This window comes from Thunnus albacares, chromosome 8, assembly GCF_914725855.1.
Source record: "Thunnus albacares chromosome 8, fThuAlb1.1, whole genome shotgun sequence".
Lineage (NCBI taxonomy): Eukaryota > Metazoa > Chordata > Actinopteri > Scombriformes > Scombridae > Thunnus > Thunnus albacares.
The window spans coordinates 32,223,646-32,244,200 of NC_058113.1; the positions used below are offsets into that span (position 1 = coordinate 32,223,646).

General features: G+C 37.7%; 3 protein-coding genes across 6 annotated transcripts in view; 2 read left to right on the top strand and 1 right to left on the bottom strand.

Annotated features, from left to right (window-relative positions):
* The window catches only part of LOC122987022 (NACHT, LRR and PYD domains-containing protein 1b allele 2-like), a 90,179-nt gene extending 84,489 nt beyond the window's left edge, over nt 1-5,690 (bottom strand). For all 4 annotated transcript variants that reach the window (XM_044358610.1, XM_044358611.1, XM_044358613.1 and 1 more), the window contains exons 1-3: nt 5,429-5,690; nt 1,167-1,195; nt 472-649 (exon numbers count right to left, since the gene is read on the bottom strand). In XM_044358610.1, coding sequence (XP_044214545.1) covers nt 472-649; nt 1,167-1,195; nt 5,429-5,510 — 289 coding nt within the window. In that variant the 5' untranslated portion in view covers nt 5,511-5,690. The remainder of the gene's footprint in view (nt 1-471; nt 650-1,166; nt 1,196-5,428) is intronic.
* Nucleotides 5,691-5,769: 79 nt separating this feature from the next.
* On the top strand, nt 5,770-11,409 carry snrnp48 (small nuclear ribonucleoprotein 48 (U11/U12)). Its single transcript, XM_044358618.1, has 9 exons — nt 5,770-6,007; nt 6,819-6,932; nt 7,197-7,257; nt 7,922-8,002; nt 9,236-9,418; nt 9,613-9,734; nt 10,729-10,838; nt 10,939-11,055; nt 11,165-11,409. Exons 1-9 carry the CDS (start codon nt 5,861-5,863, stop codon nt 11,253-11,255), a joined length of 1,026 nt encoding a protein of 341 aa, XP_044214553.1. The 5' UTR covers nt 5,770-5,860; the 3' UTR covers nt 11,256-11,409.
* Nucleotides 11,410-13,251: 1,842 nt separating this feature from the next.
* Nucleotides 13,252-20,555, top strand: part of zgc:113232 (uncharacterized protein LOC541546 homolog) — a 50,724-nt gene continuing 43,420 nt past the window's right edge. Inside the window, exons 1-3 of the mRNA XM_044359938.1 lie at nt 13,252-13,444; nt 13,882-14,151; nt 18,786-18,870. Coding sequence (XP_044215873.1) covers nt 14,131-14,151; nt 18,786-18,870 — 106 coding nt within the window. The 5' untranslated portion in view covers nt 13,252-13,444; nt 13,882-14,130. The remainder of the gene's footprint in view (nt 13,445-13,881; nt 14,152-18,785; nt 18,871-20,555) is intronic.

Consider the following 20,555-nt stretch of genomic DNA (forward strand, 5'->3'; position numbering starts at 1 on the left):
ACTGCAATAAAACCAGTCCATTACACTTATGTGGTATGAACCTTAACCAGTAGACTTTTAGGAAGCTGCTTGTGTTTTTTTTTTTGTTTTTTGCTAACTTGAGAGAAGAAACCCTTTAAAAAGATCTCGCTTCTTCAAACAGCAGATGTCGTTTTGGAAACTATGCTATATGTAGGAGTCTAGTTATTCTGAGTTTACTTTTGGCTTGTTGTTGCTGTGGACAATTTAAAACCAGTGACTGATCTACAGTCATTGACTACAGTGACTATACAGCATACAGTAAGTATCTTTGCTTGTGTTAATGGCATCTATAACAATCAAAACAAACACATATTCAAATGGCTGCCTGACTGTCCACAATGTATTTTGAATGATGAAATAAAAAAGAGTAACATTAAAGTAGAATAAGACCCCGCTCTGCATATCAAATGTTTGATATTGTAATTTATTTATTTTTTTCACACAACTTACCTTTGGATCCTGAGCTGGTGTCTGACAAACTCTGCACCAGATCCGTCTTTCTACTTTTTCCGAGTCTTTGGGAGCCTCTCAGTGGAGGGTCCTGCAGGAGCCCCTTGAATTTCTCAGTGAGACTTAATTCTTCCAGTGTTTCCAAAAGCTTCTCCTCTACTGGTGTCACTGTAACGTCCTGATGGATTCAAAATGACCAGAGGGCATTTATGTAATATTTCCACTGTAACGATAAAACACTGATGTCTCTGCATCAATGTTAACATTTAAATCATGTGAGTATTATAACAACTAATATTATTATATTACACAAAATAAGACAAAGTGTGATTCATTTCATTTATTTGTATAAACTGGTTATTAGTAATTGTGATTTATTGCATGTCCACCTGATCACATGTTCTTATTGCTGCAACAGCAGCTGTGAAATTTCTGGTTTAAAAACTCTTTCCACCTATTAACCATCAAACTTGAATAAAAAAAGTCTATAATATAATATACTATAGTATATAGTATAATATTTAAGCTTGAAATCTCAATCAGAAACCTGCTTCAGTTTGGTGAGCACCATCAGATGAAATGATACCATTGGTTTATATCATTATTTATAGTGGTCGAGATGAGGATCGTTTTCAACCAGCAGCTATGTGTTGAAAGCTGTGTTGTGAAAAGTGTGTTTATGTGACGTTACTCACTTTCTGGAGCAGTGAAGACCTCTGCATCTCTGAGGAGAAAGAAAATAGAAAATGATTCAAGACTGATTAAACATCAGACTGTAATCAGTTTTAGTCCGATTTAGTTGCAATAACACTAAATTCTCCTCTGCTGCTTCTGACATCATGAACCATAATCATAGAGAAAGAAGAGAGGTTGAATATCATATCGTTAAAAGCCTTGAAATCTAACAGAATCCAATATAAAAGTACAACAAATATGAACGTCTTTATGTAAAGATTATCACCTCACAAAATAATCTTTGATGAATTATACTGTCAGTTGTACCTAATGTTTTGCCGAGTCAAACTGAAACTGGGATTCTCCTCACTTTGTTTGGAAGGAAATATGATCTATAATCAGCTGTTGTGAGTCAATTTCACTTTTCCAAGAAGACAAAACCGTCTTTGGAAACATTTGTGAAATCAGCATCTGAGCCTCACTGACATCTGAGGGCTGCAATGTTAACTTCCCTACTGTGCTACTGACTGGAGAATGTCATAGTCCTGATAACAATGATACAAGACTTTTTTTTTTTCCTTTTTCAACAAGCCCAAACAGCAGGGCCAGACCGGGAAAATCATTCAGGCTGGGAAATATAGCGTAGAATATAGCCTCAGTTAGGCTACCTTTTAAGTGGGGGGTCTGGGGGTTACAAATACTTGATTTCCCACATTCTGGTGAATTTTAATGCATGTGAATAACAAACTAATGAGCCAACAACTGCTTAGTACAATGAAAACTGTTATGAACCTCAAATAAAACCAAAGGTACATATCATTAAGGAGGGAGACGATACTACTACTACTACTGTGGCATCAATGCTATTCTCTCCACCTTCAAATAGAAAAAAAGCAATAGTACAGTAATGTACCATTACAATACAGTTAAAAACTCTCCTCCTATTTAAAGAACAGAGCACAGTGCCCTACTCAGTTTACTGATATACACTAACTGTTACCCATCAAAGGTTAAAATAGCCCTTTAACCAACACAAACATTAAATAACACAGATCTTTAAGTTTTAACACATTACAGTAGCCTGAATAGTGACGGAAGACGTTGTGTTGTCTCAATAATTTTAAATTATGAGCTCAAAGTATGAACTCACTGACTGAAATTTTCACCAAAACAAATGAATTTTCAAATAATATTGATCATATTAACTAGACTAGATGTTCCAATCATGCTTTAAATGTTTTTGAGGACATTAGAAAGGGGACTACCACTTTTATTATTGATTGTCCAGTTTCTTGGCTGCTTTAACATTGACATTGGACAATGATGACGCATCAGTAACATTAGCTACGTTAGCTAGGTAGCAAAAGTTAACTAGCAAGCATGTTTATTTACCTTTCTTACCTTCTCTTTCTCTCTCTATTGAACCTTCATTCTACCCAAAGTAGAATCTAACAATGCAGTTTTTCATAAAACAGGGACTGAGTATTTGACTCCCATCACTTACATTTATGTCTGGCAATACTTCAGGGCAAGTATGAACAGGAGGAACAATCACAGAGACCAATAACTATTTCAATGTACATATGGGCTTGTGAGTTTTCTGCTGAGAATTACTGTCACACCAGCTGTTTGAAATTACACCATTTTAATGACGAATTTTGAGTTGCCCCAAAGTGCAATGTGACAATGGAAAAAATATGAGGGTAATCTCCAAAGTTGGACATAAGATTTTCACTGGATAGCAACATTAAGAGTCTTTGCTGTAAAATCAGTAACAGTAAAGGTCTAATCTTCACTTTGAGCAGCTACAACATTTAAACACTGTTTATATCTTAACACATCAATAATTTCACACACCTACGATTTAAAAGAAGAAATTTTGACAGTCAGATTAACTTTATCAGTCCTGATAACAATGACAATACTTTTTTTTTTCCTTTTTCAACAACCCCAAACAGCAGGGCCGGAATGGGTAAAACATTATTCCCTGAGTGCAATATGTGTCACTGGAGATGACTTATTAGAAATTGTGTATATATTTGATGAACTATGTGTCATTTAGGCTTCACATCCTGTTGCATGTTGGGAATACTACATAAGTAAAATAGTAATGCAGCAATACATTTATCAGAGGGCAACTGCCATGGATATACATTTTCATGAATATTGGAAATTGCATGTTGGAATTAACTATCACTTCCTGTGTCCACTATGTAGCATTCGAGAACACCAATAATTCTACGTCACATTTCTTTATATCACTTATAGACCATACCATGTAAATTTCATGTAAATCGGATGATGTTTATAAAATAAAGCTGACTTCCTGTTGTCAGTAGGTGGCGTTATGACTATGACTCAATATTGACATGTAGATGTGTTCAGACCTGAACTCTCAGCAAGCATGAGAAATTTGGGGCAGATCGGACAATGTAAAGTCAAGTTACAACAACTTCCTGTTTAATGCCCCACACGTGTTTTGGGCAACATTGATAGGTGCGCCACGCCAAGGGTGTTCCAGGAAAACTAAAAGGCTTTGCAATTTTAGCATTGCAAAGGTCTTTAGATGTAACCTACCAAATTTGAAGTTGCTCAGGTTAAATCTGTAGCAGGTGTTTGTTAAAATACAACACTTGTGAATGACTTCACTTTGCAAAAAAATGCAAAGTTGACTCAAAATGGCTGACTTCCTGTTAAACTTTCGGTATGGCTCCAAGAGGCTTTTTTAAAAGTCTACACATGTTGCTTCTGCCTACCAAATTTTGTACATCTATGTCAAATTTTCTAGGGGGGCGCCCTTGAGCCATTTTGCCACACCCAAACCCAAGTCTCATATCAGATATCAAGTTACACTACTTCTGATGCATGTGCAGTTTTGTGAGTTTAGAGCAACCCTAGCACCTCAAAAACACTAAGAGTAATTAGGGGCCACTATAGAGCCAAAGAGCCACACATGAGCCCAATGGTGATACTAATTGAAATATTTACTAGTTCATGATGAATATTCATGAAATTCGGTGGATTCACTGCTCTCATCATTCTCAACATTAGACCATTTTTTCACCACACAGGAAGTCCGCCATTTTGGATTTCGTGCATCAATTTCCATTTTACGAACACATCTGAGGGCTTTAGGATGCACAAAAACTCATGAAACTTTGTACTTATGTTTAAACTAGTACATATTTCATATTGTAACGCTGGAAATAAGTTACTGTTTATGTGTGTGATTTTGCAGTGGTTTTATTGATGTAGGTGTCCACCATAGTGGGTAATTAGCTGAGAAGTAGCCTAGTTCCAGGGAGAGAAAAAATGGGGTTGTGTTTGAAGTTGCTGCTTTTTGTGCCAGTTCGTCTGAGGCTAGAGAGAACAGATGCAGCAAAAGTTAATGGCTAGTTAGTTAAGGAGAGATACAATTGGGCTTGGGCGTGGCTGTTTGGCTCTGTAGCGGCCCCTAATTACTTTTAGCGTTTTTGAGGTGCTAGGGGTGCTCAAAAACTCGCAAAACTTTGCACGTCCATCAGAGGTGATGTAACTGGATATCTGATATAGGTCTTGGGTATGGCAAAATGGCTCAAGAGCGCCCCCCTAGCTAATTTCAAAGTCAATGCCCCCACCTTTAAATTTTACATAAATGTACAAAATAGTTTGAGTTTGTTATAGTACAACGCCTGTCAATGGCTTCACTTTGCAAAGTAGATTCAAAATGGCGGATTGGGTTCCCTTTATCTAGTTTTAGCATTTGTGTGAAAATCTAATCACGTTTTAGGTCATATTTATGCAGAAACAGAGAAAAACTCTAACACAAATTTTCAAGCACCATTGTGCATTTATTTCTTGTAGACATACCCTTAGCATAACCATTACATACCTAACCCAAACTGTACCTTCATTTTAAACAAGCCTTCACCCTAAAATGAATGATTTACGTTATGAGGACTTTTTTTGTCCCCACATGTGACTGTTTAAACACATTTATGACCCGAAAACATAATGAATACTGACAGACATAGACATAGACAGACACAGACACACACGTTTAACGTTAACCTGTTTTTGCTGCTGTTTTCCTGTTTCATCATTAGCCATCATAAGTCGAGTCAAAGCACTTTGGAAACTTTAACAACCTGTTGTTCACATACTAACGTTAACAAAGTGTTAACTAATGTCTTATTGTAGCATTGGGCTGTTGTAAAAATTTTCACACTACAGACGAAGTAGGGCGAAGAAAGTGAAAGTTAAAAGAAGCTGTACCGTTTGAAAAAGTTTTAACGTAACTTACCGTTATAAAAACAGCTTGTCGCTCCAGCCGTTAAGATGTGAAATCCGCCCGGTTTTTTCTCTAAATGCAGTAAATCCTGCATTGCTGTGTCCACAAGTGAGCTTTACTAGGATTCGTGTGTTGCTGTCTGAATCATGGATGTTTAAAGAGAACTGGATACAACGTCGGAGGCGGAGCCCCGTTCATCATGAAAGTTGCTCAGTGGCTCATGTCAGCACCAGATCTTTCCATCGCGCAGAGAACATGGACGTATAACACTTTTAAATGAACAGAGGACTACAACTACCAGCATGCATTGCTACTGCTTCCCGCCGACGCCCTGGCATACGTCATCAGTCCTCGCGCTGAACATGGCAACTGCAACTGCAGGGAAAACAAAACACTGATGAATTTGCGGCAAATTCTCCGCTGATTTGGAGTGAAACGCTAAAAATGTCGGACTCATTAGGAACAGAAACCCTCCAGGATCGTCTGGACCGTCTGCGGGAGCTGACAGAGTTCACTGAAAGCTGCAAAAAACAGCTAGACGATATATTTGAAACGTTGGGATGGTCGCTGGACTACAAGGACTACAAACAGGTAACGTTAACGGTTAGCTTTTAGTTTCCAGTTAAAGCAAATAATAATGATCTGAGGAGTAATCGGAGTATTTTCCTACTTAAATAAATTATCATATTTTAACGTGAAAGCAAATGAAAGGAAAGCGTCGTTTCCCAGTTGTTGCCGAACCGACAGGAGACGAGCTGTAGAGATAAAACGATATTAGTTACCGTAAATCAGTTAGTTAAGCTTTTAAATCTGTTTTTCTGACAGCTACAATGATTCATATTTATTCCGAATTCTGTCTAGACCTGCTGCAATTAGTCATTTAATCGATTAGTAGTCTACTATTAAATTAATTGCCAACTATTTTGAAAATCGATTAATTGTTTTGAGGTTTTTTTAAGAATGAATAGATAAAAAAATATCTGATTCCAGCTTCTGAAATGTGAATATTTTCTGATTTATTTAGTCCTTTATGACAGTAAATTGAATATCTTAAGATTGTGAAACAAACAAGACATCTGAGTTTTTATGGACCAAACAACTAATCGATGCATTGAGAAAATGATCAACAGATTAATCAATAATGGAAATAATCTAGGGCTGTAACTAACAATTATTTTCATATTTTATCAATTAATCTGTTAATTGTTTTCTTGATTAAGAAAAGCAGTGAATTCTCACATTTTAGAACCTGGTATCATCAAATATTTGGTGTTTTTCCTTTGAAAAATGACTTAATCGATTATCAAAATAGTTTTAGTTTCTTTTGATCAATTTATCGTTAAACTCTTCAGTTTGTCATTTCTCTCCATGTTATTCATGTTCTATTTATGTGTTTTTTTAGGAAGCGATGGAGCAGTGTCCCTACGACCCTCACCACCGAGTCCCGGTCAGGAGCATGGAGAAACACAAAGCCTCCTGCAGCCTCAGGAAGATGGGCTACACAGCTGAGGAGCAGGTAACACACACACACACACACACACACACACACACACACACACACACACACACACACACACAAGGCTCTAGATAAACAGGAACAAAAGCAACGGCAGTAAGACACATCAGATGTTTCAATTGCACAGCTGCGAGGTTGTAATTCCAACTTCCGTCTGTATCAGTGAGGACAACAACAGACTGCACAAGTGTCTTTTCATCCATGACATGTAAACAGCAAGAATTTTAGTGTTAATCATTAAAAAGTTGCATCAATCTTTTGCAGGAGGAGATGTCTGACCCTTCAGTCTGTTACCAGAACAACAGTATCAGAAGCTTCACAATGGGTGAGTCACTACTGGAGACTGTCACAGTAAATCACTGCTCACCTTTATGATCCACAGTTCAGCTATGAAAGTCAGATGTTATAGAACACTGCCTCTTTTTCCATTTGTACGAAGAAACTTAAGATATTATGATGGTTACTTTTGAGAAATTCATCCATTTGACTCCAAACAACATAAAAATTTTAACCATTGTGGTGAAATATTGAGATTTACTACAAAAGCTTTTAAAGCTCCAAAAGTCAGCTGATCAGAGTCGAGATGTTCTGGAAAATAAGAAGAAAAGAAATATATAAATATATAATTTTTCGTTGTCCTCGTTGTTTTTGTTTTTGCTATTACTGAGTCTAAAGATACCTTTTTAAAGGACAAACATTATTTCAATTATTAAGGGTCTTTTGAGAGGTTTATTATAGAAAAATACAAGCACCTACCTCCACCTGTCACCTGGCAGTCAGTTCTCTTTGGTGAAGTTTTTAATTTTTTATCTTTATTACAGGATGAAACACCTTAAAGAGAATCCTGATAAGAGGAAAGTGATGTGACATCACGTTTATTTCAAGATGGAAGTTAAATTTCTTTGTCTCTGGTTCGAATCACGTCCGTCGCTCTCCAGAAAACACTCGGTACATTTCCCGGTTGTCATCCTGTCATTTCCTTCCTGCAGACAAATCCACTCAACACCAAGTGATCCTGCAGGCGAGATCTGCTGCTCCGCTGATGAGGATGGAAGGAGTCTTCTGGCAAGGTATCGGCTCAGTTTGAAACGCTTCACTGCAAAACTCTTTTCTCTGTCGTTCTGTTGTATGTTATCCTGAGCCACACAGTGAGAACTCAACTGTCAGAGCACATTTAATTTTACGTGCCAGGTGCGAGGACAGACCACTAGAGGTCACTGTAGAATTAAAATAAACTCATCATTAAGCTCATCTGCCTCCAAATTTGAACCCCAATTACTAAGAGGATTCTATAATTCTTCAAATACTTTTTATTCTGGATTTTCACTTTTCTTCATGATCACATTTGTGCTGACGTGTGTAATCGGTGTGTTGTGTGTTCTGTTTTCAGCGACAGGGGTGAGTATTAGAGAGGAACTGGGCTCTAGAAAGTTCTGCTGCTCTGGTTCAGGCTTGCCTGATTACGTGCAGTATCCTTTAACGCCATATCCTTTCAAACCACAGGGCTGGGCTGAGGGACACACACACACACACACACACAAATAAACACACACACACTCACACTTTTCCCTTTACGTGTTGGGGAAAGGAATCATATATTCAAATTTGTCAGCTCACTTCAATGCTGATTGAAGGAAGTGGTTTAAATGTATTCACACTGAATGTACAAAATATTAACGTCACGTCCTCTTTCATTTTACATTTACAATCAATATTATGTTTTCTGTATTTCTGTGTAAGAAAATGAGCTTAGATCAGTCCATTTTGTACATTTTAAAGCATAGAGCATGTTAAATTACAAACAAACAGGTTCACAGTTCTTCACTTGTCTTTTTAGTGGCAAAGTCCCTCTTTTTGTTGCTATAGTTCCATCGCAGCTCAACAGGGAAACATAAAGAGGGAATTTGATGCTAAAAAGGCTGTAAATGTGTCAGATATCCACTTGATATGACTAACTCAGACTGATGAAGCATCAGAGTCATTTCACTTTCCCAAAAAATAAGTAACAGGACTTTTTATATAATCAGATTTGTCTGATTGTTTTGTTTTTTGTGCTATGAGTGTGATTGTGAGAGCTGCTTTGCCATTTAACAAAGAGACAGAAACAAAGTTTAAGTGTTTCTGAATCCATCGAGCTGCTGTGATGAAGATGATCAACAACAGTTGGACTAGTATCAGGGCGAGGAAGGAGGAGTTGTGTTATGACCATCTAAAAAAATAAGTGAATGATGAAATGTTTTTGATAAAAGTGTGTCTCTCTCAGTCATTTCTCAGTGTTTAAAGCCTCTCTGGTCGTCCATCAGGTCAGTACTCCGGCCAGCCCGTCGACGTGCCTCAGAGCCACAAGCGAGCCGTGTGTGACCTCACCGTCGCTGACCGGTTGGCTCTGTACGATCACGTGGTCGGCGTCCTCAACAGACAGAACGAAGCCGCCGCCTCCAGCAACGACGATCTCTACGTAGATTTGGTGTCCAAGCTCCAGAAAGGTAAGAGCCCACCTAACACCAGAATCATGAAATATTGTGTGTTAGAACATCTGTAAATAAAGGTTTTACTCATTATTTGAATCTTCCGTATTTGCTGTCAGTACACAGATGCAACTTTTGATGAAAATAGAAAGTTTGGTTTCTCCCTCAGCATGGTGTTCCAGTAAAATTAGTTTGTGTGTATTTGTGTGTAGATGAGGAACAAAATGAGCCAAAGACTCACCTGGAGCTGATGGCAGAGATGAGGGACTACAAGAGGCGGCGTCAGTCCTACCGAGCCAAGAACGTCCACATCACCAAGAAGTCCTACACCGAGGTACGAGTGAGCCACAGCAGGATGTTCGCCTGGTTTTCTACCCATAATCCCTTCTATTTGTTGGAGACAACAAACAGAAGACAGACAACAAATAAAAGCCTGCAGGCGTCTGAAAACGACGCCTGCAGGCTTTTATTTGTTGCCCTTAGAGATAAAACGGCTCTGTTATCTTTAGGAGGAGCTGGGACGGTAAACCAGAACCACCACAGGTATCTCAGACACCTGTCAGTCAAGCAACTATGGACCAAAACATCAAGCAAATGTTTAATGCCAACATTTAAGTCCCTCACAGCGGCTCATATTATCCATCAACTTTAGACTGAATTTTAAATGGTTTCCAAATCATCACATCATTCACATGAATTTTACAGCTGGAAATCTACAGCAGCTGAAGGAATCAAGAGCACAGATGCAGGAAATAAAGGAGTAAATCGTTGTCTCTCACACTCCTGTTGAATGCCCACGAGCAAGGCACTGACCCTCTGACCTCAGAGGTCAACAGTTGATTTACTGTCTTTGCACAGTTGTACGGTACAAGGTTTCCACAGATCCTTAAAAAGTCTCAAATTTGATTTGCAGAATTTAAGGTTATAAAATGTCTTTAAAGGTCTTTATTTTTAATTATGGTAGGTGTTCAATTTTGAGGCGATGCTGAGATACATCAGAAATATCTGTCTGGATCATAGACATATGAACATAGTTACCGTGACGTCACCCCTTGGTTTCTGAAGAGCGGTTTTGAAGCTCAAAGCGAGCCACTCCGACCGTCGCCATACAAATACAAGGGATTAGATAGAAGGGATAAGAGTTTTGAAAAGAAGAAATGTTAAATAATTAAATGGGATGTTGGGGAAAATGTGTTTGGGTCAGCTGACCAGAGCAAATCCTACACTGGAAACACTGGTGATCCAGACCATCAGTCCTCAGCAAAACTGTTTCCTGTTTAAATGAGGCAAAAAATGTATAATGTTGTTATATGACTTTGATTGTTCAGGTGATCAGAGAGGTGATCAACGTCCACTCAGATGAGCTCGCCAGACAGTGGAGAGACGAGAGAGAGGAGGAGGACGAGGAAGGAGGAAGATCTGAACACTCGTCCCACAGGTACAGGAAGCACTGTGACCTCTGACCTCCTGATGAGCAGATATTGAAGTTTGTTTAAGGGCTTGACAATGATTATTATTATTATTATTATTTCTGTCAGACGTCGGTTGGATGAAAGGCAGTCAGCGTCCTCAGAGTCTCATCACTCCCACAGCAGACGCCACCGCAGCCGAGAACGAAGCCACGACAGAGAGGGCAAGAAGAAGAAGAGGAGGAGGTGAGGAAGGACAAATATAACAACCTGTTCTTTTACAATTACAGAATCTGATGAAAAATTATTTTTAGGGACATTTTGAGGATAATTTTGGCTGTTTGGATGTTCGCAGGGATTCCCGGTCGCCAGACGACTACCACCACGAACGAAAGAAGAAGAAGAAGAAGAAGAAAGACGAGAGGGAGAAGGAGAAGGAGAAGTGATAGTGCAGGATCAGCGTTAACAATTGTCAGATCAGATGAAGTCAAATGTCATCGTGGCCTCAACTGAACAAAAGATGTGTCAGAATTTTAAATTTAAAACTTGGGGGATTTTGGGGGGAAAACAAATGTAAATAAAGTTGTCCAGAACCAACAACATGAACATTTTGAGCTTATTTGTGCATCACAAACACCATTTTAACATATGACATTTGTTTTCCATCATGTTTTAATACGACTGCTCTTCATTTGTTTTATAGTGTTTTACAGTGTAATTATATGTTTGCCGCTGGGTCGGTTGGGAGCGGGTTTCAACTAAAGACTACGTGGAATGTTGGACAGGAGTGTCATAGCTGCCACAGTTTACCATGGGGTCAAAGGTCACCCTGTTCTGGGCCTGATTTTTGCTGTGTGACTGCAAGTGTTTACACAGGATTCCTGCAGACATTCAGAAACTCTGGAGAATCTTTTAATTTGAGATTTTTGGTTTCTGTGGTTTGGAAAAGTTTCAAGATGCTACTCAAAATGTGCATCATTTTAAAACCCAAATGATATTATTGTGTAGGGAAATAAACAAAGAAAACTTGTGTGTAACTTGAGTAAAAGCTGTAGCAAGTAACAGAATCTTTAACACTAAAGTATTTTGACATGATAAATATGAGTCATGGGAGTCATGCTGAGTTATGAGCAGAAAATATGATTCGGAAGGTTTAAACTAGTTTTATGGCAGATTTCTTTACAGTTTAGTTACATGTGTGTCAGAATAAACTCAGATCAGAACATCATTCAGCTGCTTCATTTAAACAACATTAAGATTTTGTTCTTTGTACTGAAGTTTTAGTATAACGTTCTATTTTCTAGTTCAAATTATTTCATCCATTTGTGTCCTGACTGATATAAATGACAACACAGCAGACAGACAAACTTTAAATGTGTAAAATCTTTGGGTAACATGGTTTTGCTAAAGATTTGTTCTTCTAATATAATGAAGATTATTTTAAAGAGGTGAAGTTTGTTGCTCAGTGCAGAGTTTCATCAAAACAGCAGAAACATTTGTAGGATGTAATTTGAGCTTCAGCTAAATATTTCATTTGCAGCCTCTTGTGAAGTGTAAAATATTGTCATATTGAAACTTTTTGCTTTTAGTCTCTTGTTTTATTTAATTGTTTGTAGGATATCACTTACACATATGAGCATATTTCAATGAAATGTGATGGAAAGTTTGGATCATGTTTTTTTCTATTCAGAGTGTTTTTTAAGTGATGTCTTAACATTGTGAGATTTATTTTTGACCATTTTCACATTGTTTTCATGAACTACTACACTGTAAAACATCATACAGGAATTTAGTGGAATCAACTAATATTTGGTCAATATATATTTATATAATTCAAGTTTTATTTCAACACCTTTTCAGAACTCATAAGGTCTTCTGACTTGAAGTGTTTTGAGTTGAAATGAGTTGAACGTACAGCTGAGAGTTCACTCAACTTACCCATCATGCATTGTTCGAGAGTTAAAGCTCTTTTTTTTAGATTTAAGAAAATACACAGTACCCGTCAAAAGTTTGGAAACAGCTTCTTATTCAAGGGATTTTCTTTATTGTTACTATTTTCTACATTGCAGAACAAAACTGTAGACATCAGAACTATAAATTAACACATACGGAATCATGTAGTAAACGAAAAAGTGTTAAACAAACCAAAATTTATTGAAAGTAACGATGGACGGTTGTTTCTCTTCACTTAGCTGAGCGGTTCTTGCTGTAATAAGGATCCCTGCGTTGCTGTCCACCAACACGACCTCGACACGACACAACAGATGATCTCAAACGCATTAAGAAGACAAGAAATTCCACCAATTAACTTTTAATAAGCAAACCTGTTAATTGAAAACCATCCAGGTGACGACCTCATGAAGCTGGTTAAGATATCGTCAACAGTGTGCAAAGCTGTCGTCAAGGCAAACAGAGGAATCTAAAATATGAAACGTATTTTGGTTTGTTTAACACTTTTTTGATTACTACATAATTCCATATGTGTCATTCCATAGTTTTGATGTCTTCAGGATTGTTCTACAATGTAGAAAATAATAAAAATAAAGGAATAACCCTTGAATGAGTCGGTGTGTCCAAACCTCTGATTGTTCTGTACATGAGGGTAAGTTGCTGTATGTCTTTAATGCATGTTAACGTAAGTCATGGTTGTTTCTGTTCATAACAAGTGAAAACCATGAGGGTTAGTATTGAATTCAGTCCCTATAGCTGTAAACTCAAATGAAAAACTGACTCCTCAATTTAAGAAAATATGAATGAAAAACAAATTTAATCTGAGCAGTTCCATAAATAAACATCTAAATCCATCAAATGAAGACAAAGGGGTTTATACAACATGCAATATTTAGTCAAGATAACTTTTGGGGATGTTAGAAGAACTGTTTGTATTTGTTGACTTAACCTAAAGTGGCGTATGCATCCTAAATGTAAAGACAGTATGTGCTCTCGTCACATGAAAACAATAATCTAGGCTTGAAGTTAGATCCTCTTTGACCAGAAACCTGCAGAAATCAACAACTGTTCTCATGACCATCCATCCCGGTCTTTCTCTGCTGATGCTGGATTCTGTCTCAGGTATTTCTCACCCTGTTGAGAAGCAGAGATAGAGAAGACGAGAAAAAAAAACCCGTCAGCGCCTGGGAACCCGAGGGCTCCTGCAGAGGTAGAGAGAGGACAGACAGGAGTCAGGGGGGAACCATCGGACTGATCATGCTGTGAGGAGAACAGCTCAGGGAAAACCGGTTGTTTTTGTCCTCATCTGAAATCCTGAAAGCGTCCTGAGCAAGATCTGGTCTGGTCTGAGGAGACTCACTCTGCAGCAACATGGGAGCCTCCAGTGATAAGGTAAGTGGGGATGGCCTGGGTGGGCGGCTGCCCAGCGGCCCTGAAGGTCTGGGTTTTAGGGTCACTGATAGGACCAGAGGAAAATACTTAATTACAAGTAAAAGTACTGCATTTAAAATCCTTCTTAAGTAAAAGTATAGAAGTATTACCAGCTAAATTTACTTCTTGCTTTGGAGAAAATCATGCTGTGAGTGATATATTTAATACATTTAACAAAGTACACTATTAATGCTGATGAGTCAATGTATAAGCAGCAGTTTATTGTAGCTGCTCGAGGTGGTTTGAACTGTTTGAAAAGGTCATAAGATAAATCTGAGGGGTCTTGAGATGATGGATTGGGAAGGAAGGAAGGAAGAAAAAGCAAAGTGCTGCATAAATTTGACTTTATTTTGCAGAACCTTTCTCTAATCTTTTGCATTTTTGTGAAATATTGGAGAGTTTTACCTCTTTGGGCCTCATTTGAGGGGAAATGTCTCTCTGGTGGAACTGCTAACAACACATAGACGTCTGAAACATGATAAAGAGACACAAATACTCAAAAGGCCACAAGCCAGAAAGTTTGGGGCAGAGTTTTAAGTTTAAACAGAGATGATAGAGAGAGGAGCAGTTTCTGTAAAAGTATTGTGTGTTGGTTGTTGGTAGGTTTGTTATAAAATGGGATCTATTCAAATCCAGCTGTGTTAAATGGAACTAACAGTATATAAACATTTGTTTTGGCACTTAAAATATGGTAAATAATGAATACCAGGCCTTCAAAAACATGAAATTGCCTTAAATATGAGTATATGAGTTCTTCATTTCCACATTTATACATGACAATGTTTTCTTTACCTTCTTTTCTTAGATTAAGTTGGTGTCTTGTGGCCTTTAAGCTGCAGTGTCAGAGGCCTTTAACACCCATTAATTGAAAGCTTATCAGTATATTTTTACCCGTATAATCCACTGCTCCTATTACCTGTTTCATTTCCAGTATTAACCAAGTTAAACTCCCTTTATATATCATAAAATGTCTCTATATTTGATCTTGAAAAGTATTAAAACCCAACTCTACAGACAACCTTTGATTATTAGAGAAGAGTAAGAAGACTTCATATTATTTATATAGATTAGAGCATATTTTCTGTTTAGGACTTGGCTGGATGTTTTCATGAGAACAGTCTGCTGAGGAGCTGCTGGTCATTGTGGTAAATAAGAACGCAGATTTTTGTCTATGTTGGTCTTCAGAAAACACAAAACACATAATCACTCTGCTGCTTCTGGCATTTTTGAGGGTAAAGTAGAAACATGAAAGCCTGATCTGAAGAGGAATATTTGTGTTTATTTACTGACTTGTATGAAAAGGAGCTCATCATTTGCTAGACAATAAGCTAAACCCAACTAAGAAAATTCAACCGAATTCCTAAAAAACACAACTTCAACTGGAAAACTACATGTGGTTGCAATTTGGTAAAAATGAAAGCTTAGGAATTTGTTGCAATGTTATAAAGAAAATTAGGTTGTTGCTTTTTATGATGTGTTCTAAAAAACAACACAAATATCCATGAGTAGATGCTGAAAATGAAATGAAAGCGTCTCACCTCACTGGCCCAGAGGTCCTGCAGGTCAGGTCGACTCTCTGCTGCTGTTAACAGGTTCCTGCCAAACTAACCTGCAGCGGCTGGTAGAGAAAACAGTAACAGCTAAACTGTGAAATTAATATATACTTTAATTATTTGAAGAATTGTGGCAAAAAACGTTCATGTTGAAGTGCAGAAGAGTGAAAATATTTCTTAATTTTGCCCAAATATTGTACAAATCAACATTATACATATTTGTATTTGTTTTCTGCCTGTTTTTTAACCCTCCTGTTGTCGTCCCATCGACCATGCAACTTAAGTCCACAGATGCTATAAATGTTTAATAAAACACCCAAAATTCAATGAAAGTAGTGATCATTACTCTTACTTGCAAAGTGTGTGGTATGGAAACATCCATGTGATTTTCAGACAATTAGATGAAAGAAATCCATATTTCTGATATAAAAACATTTGAAAATGGGTCAAATTTGACCCGAGGACAACAGGAGGGTTAATTGTTCAGGGTTTTCTTCGGCTGCTGTTCAGGCTCACAGTGAAACTTCAGGAATGTCAGATGAGTCTGAGAAGAGCTCGGCGGTTTTCATCCTGACAAAGAAACCTCTCAGTCTGTTTAATTCTCACCCAAACACCAGCAGAGTCTCATCTGACCGACTCAAATCCTCCTGAGCGACCAAAGAGTCCTGGAGGGTGTAAAAAATGAATCTCTTAAACAATGATCTGATCCTCGCTGACGCAGCGGGGTCAGCCCTGAGGTCAGGAGGTCCATCAGTGAAAGCTTCACTCCTGTTGTTCTTCTGGTGCCAGTTTAGATAAAGTCTGATTAAATTGTTGTAGATTCCCTGCAGCATAAAGACCTGTATTTATGCACCTGTCAGGTCAATATGACAGGAAGACGCCCGTAGACCTGATTCATCATGGCTGCACCTAAATCTGAAATTATGATATAATTTAGGTCCAAAATCAAAAAAATGTATATACAGAGGGTTAAACATCTAGATATAAAATACAGTTTAGAACATATGGGAATATGTTTATAATTATTTCATATTTGTTATCATTCAGCACAAAACTAGGGACAAACTATATGAGCAAACAGGAAACAATAGGACAGAAAAACAAATAAAAATGTAAAAACAATAAAGCAAAATATGAAAATAAATGATTTTTTATATAAAGCCATGAAATAACATAAACTAAGAATCCAAATTAGTGGTTCTCCTGTTAAACATTTTTTAGGCTTCACAGACTAATGTGAAAATAAGATTTCTAGTTTGGTTTTTAAATCTTCCAAATAAAAGTGCAAAAACAAACATGTAAACTAGGTGTATTTTATACACTTGAACAGGTTTTCTTATCTAACAATTATTTTCATTATTGATACATTTATGTAAAAATGACTAAAACAATTAATCGATAATCAAATAGTTGCCAATCAATTTTCTGTTGATAGATAGATTAATCGATTAATCCACCGATTGTTTAAACTGTTTCAAATGTGTTTAAAGTGTTTCGTCAGTCAGAGTCAGTGAATGAGATTTGTTTTGAGATGTACATACAGTATGTTTTGTAATGCATGTTTATTGTGGTTATTTTATTCCAGGTCAGTGTTTTCAAGTGTTCTTTTATGTATTTACTATCATTATTATTATTATTATTATTATTATTATTATTTAAGTGTCTTTGCTGTGACATGTCTGTCTTTTTTTGCAACAAATCCTTTAATCCAAGTTTTATGTTGACAGTAAAAGAAACTTGACCTTTCACCTTTAAATGAATTTGTGTATTTTATACACTTGAACTGGTTTTCTTATCATTTGTTATACTTTTATTTATGTTCACAGAGTTTCCCCTTTTGTAAGAACTATGTATGAAGTTGCCTCTCCTGTTATTTAGACATCATCAGTGATGGAAAGTAACTAAGTACATTTATTCAAGTTCTGTATTTGAGTTCAATTTTGAGGTACTTGTACTTTACTTGAGTATTTCCATGTGATGCTACTTTCTACATTTCAGAGGGAAATATTGTACTTTCTACTCCACTACATTTATTTGACAGCTTTAGTTACTTTTCAGATGAAGATTTGACACAATGGATAATATAACAAGCTTTTAAAATACAACACATTGTTAAAGATGAAACCAGTGGTTTCCAACCTTTTTGGCTTTTGACGTCTTACAAAAAGCAGTGTGTAGTCGGGGTCACATTTCACATGTCTATGAGTTGTTAACAGCTCCACCAAATAGTGATTTTTCCCTCTAAACTTCTCACATGCTTTCATTTCAATAAATGTTCAAATGATCCAATATTTCAGCAAAAATCAAAGATTAGAGAAAAAGTCCAAAAACTGAAAACAGATTTGTGTATCAGAACTTTGTTTTTTCTTCTTTCCTCTCCCATTAATCATCTCACCACCCCTCAGATTTATCTGCTGACCCTTTGGAGGGGCCCGACCTTCACACTTCACATAAAATCAGTGTGTAGTTGTGTCTCCTTGTCATGTTTCAGATGTTTCACAAAAATGTAAAGATGAGAGAAAAGTTCTGGAAAATGAATCCAAATTTATATATCAGAACAAATGATCATCTCACAATCCCTCAGATTTATCTTGTATAATAATAAAATGCTGCCTGATTTTCTGCAAGTACTTTTACTTTCAATATATTTAATACTATAAGTAAATTTACCTGGTAATACTTCTGCACTTTTATTTAAGCAGGATTTTAAATGAAGGACTGTAATGGAGAATTTCTATATTGTGGTATTTCTGCTTTTACTTAAGTAAAGGCTCTGAATACTTCTTCCACCACTGGGCACCATTAATATCTGTAGTCATATGCAGTTAAAGATAAGGAACAATACAGGACTTTATGATTAAATGGATTAAACTGATTTGACAAAATTTGTATAGGACAGGTTCACAGTTTTTCAAGTGTCCAGAGCAGGTCAGAGAGTTTTCGAGTCGACTCCTCTGCTCTGTTCTGGTCTTCATACACATTGTGTGATCTGCTTGATGGTAGCTATTAAACATTAACTGTTGTGTTTTCATTCCCCTGCAGGCGTCTCTCCTCTCGGGGCTGCTGGTGTTCATGCTGTGTGTCGTCTCTTCTGTCTGTCAGGATGAATATTCTGGATACCACTCAGGTCAGAGCTGCCAAACACAAACACAAACGTTTTCACCTTCAGCCTCGTCCAGACAGATTACATCTATCTATAATTAACAGCTTATAAAATAGATTTTCATTCCTGCTTTACAGAGCAACAAAAAGGAAACAGTTGAAGGAATTAAACTGTGTTCCATTTGTAGGAAACAGTTATATTCGTAAATAAAGAGAGAGATGAATAGATAGAAGGATAGAAAGATAAGATCCATCACAATTTACCAGAATTTGCAGATTTATTTGAGATTTCTTAGTCTGATTAGCAGCCAAAAATGAAACCAAAGTATTCATTTTTGGAATAATCTGAAACTTATGTAACGTGAGGGTTCGGTAGGTGGTAATTTGACACTCTTCATGAGAGAAAATAGCAGGATGGAGACAGGTGACTTTTTTAAGCAGCACTTTACTCTAGCTCCCGGCATCAGACATAATAACAACACTTCCTCGTCTTTTTGGCACATGTGACTAAACCAACCAATCATAAGCTAGACTGAGGCAGATCCAACTGTAATGAGGTAGAACCACAGAAGCAGATTCAATACTGTTTCAACCTTAGCAGGATGCTGATGCAAATATTTGAACTTGTAAATATATAAATAATACAGCATCGATATATAAATAATTAACTGTGTAAACATTGTAAATACATATTTTGTGAATTAACTTGAATGTATAAATTAACTTCACTTTTAAACTTTACATTTCCTCCCCCTTTCACAAAAGAAACGTCCCCGTTTCATATAAGGAAACAAAACAAGTAACTGCTACTGGGAAAAACAAAGCAACAGTCTCACTTCAAAACATAGTCCATAAGGTATCTGGGAGGTTTAACCTGACGCCTGCTGGAGCGCAGTGAAGAATCAGAGCGACCCTGAGTGGTAGAAGGGGGAGCAGTGAAACACTGAGTCCAAGGGGCAGGGGATGGGGGAGAATGGGGCTGAGAATGGGGCTGGGGCTGGGGTTGGGGCTGGGGCTGGGGCTGGGGCTGGGGCTGGGAGATCCGGGGGGCCACTGAAGGGGCACTGCTGCAGCCAGGTACATTGTAGCTCTTTGGTGCTGCAGACCTTGAAGGTTTAAAGGGCAAAGCACCTGACAATGCAGTCAAGCAGGGGAGTTGAGGCTGCAATGGTGAGTCACAATCAGGTGTCTTTTGTCCATGATCCGGCACAGGAGCATTGTAAGGTCTGAGACGATTGTAATGGACGATCTGAGACTTGTCAGCCTGGTCCAGGAGATAGTGAATCCTGTATGTCACTCCAGAAGAATCCACATCAGATCCGAGGCACTCCAATATTTCAAAGGGGCCTTTCCAGTGAGGAGCGAGTTTCTGTTTTGATGTAGTGGGGTCACTTAACCACACAAGGTCTCCAGAGACATAGGGAGTGTGTTTGACACTTCTGTCATACTGTTGTTTCTGTTGGTTATGGGCACAGTCTCTGTTCCATGAAGCCACACTGAAAGCTGACCGAAGTTTCCGGGTCAACTGTGCAACATAGTCAGCAGGAGAACCTGGAGTAGATGGAGATGGTGTGTTGTTAGGCAACAGCAGGTTTGCAGGCATCCTGGCCTCATGACCGTGTGTGAGGAAGAATGGAGTGAAACCTGTTGTAGAGTGAGGGCTGGTGTTGTAAGCCAAAGCGACTTGGTTGAGACAGTCATCCCATTCAC

What these genes read in the sequence shown, in the direction of transcription:
- snrnp48 (XM_044358618.1), top strand. Translation starts at nt 5,861, where the DNA reads ATGTCGGACTCATTAGGAACAGAAACCCTCCAGGATCGTCTGGACCGT. An exon ending in GGAAGGAGTCTTCTGGCAAG is followed by an intron (nt 8,003 to 9,235) that starts GTATCGGCTCAG and finishes GTCGTCCATCAG; the next exon opens with GTCAGTACTCCGGCCAGCCC. An exon ending in CCAAGAAGTCCTACACCGAG is followed by an intron (nt 9,735 to 10,728) that starts GTACGAGTGAGC and finishes TTGATTGTTCAG; the next exon opens with GTGATCAGAGAGGTGATCAA.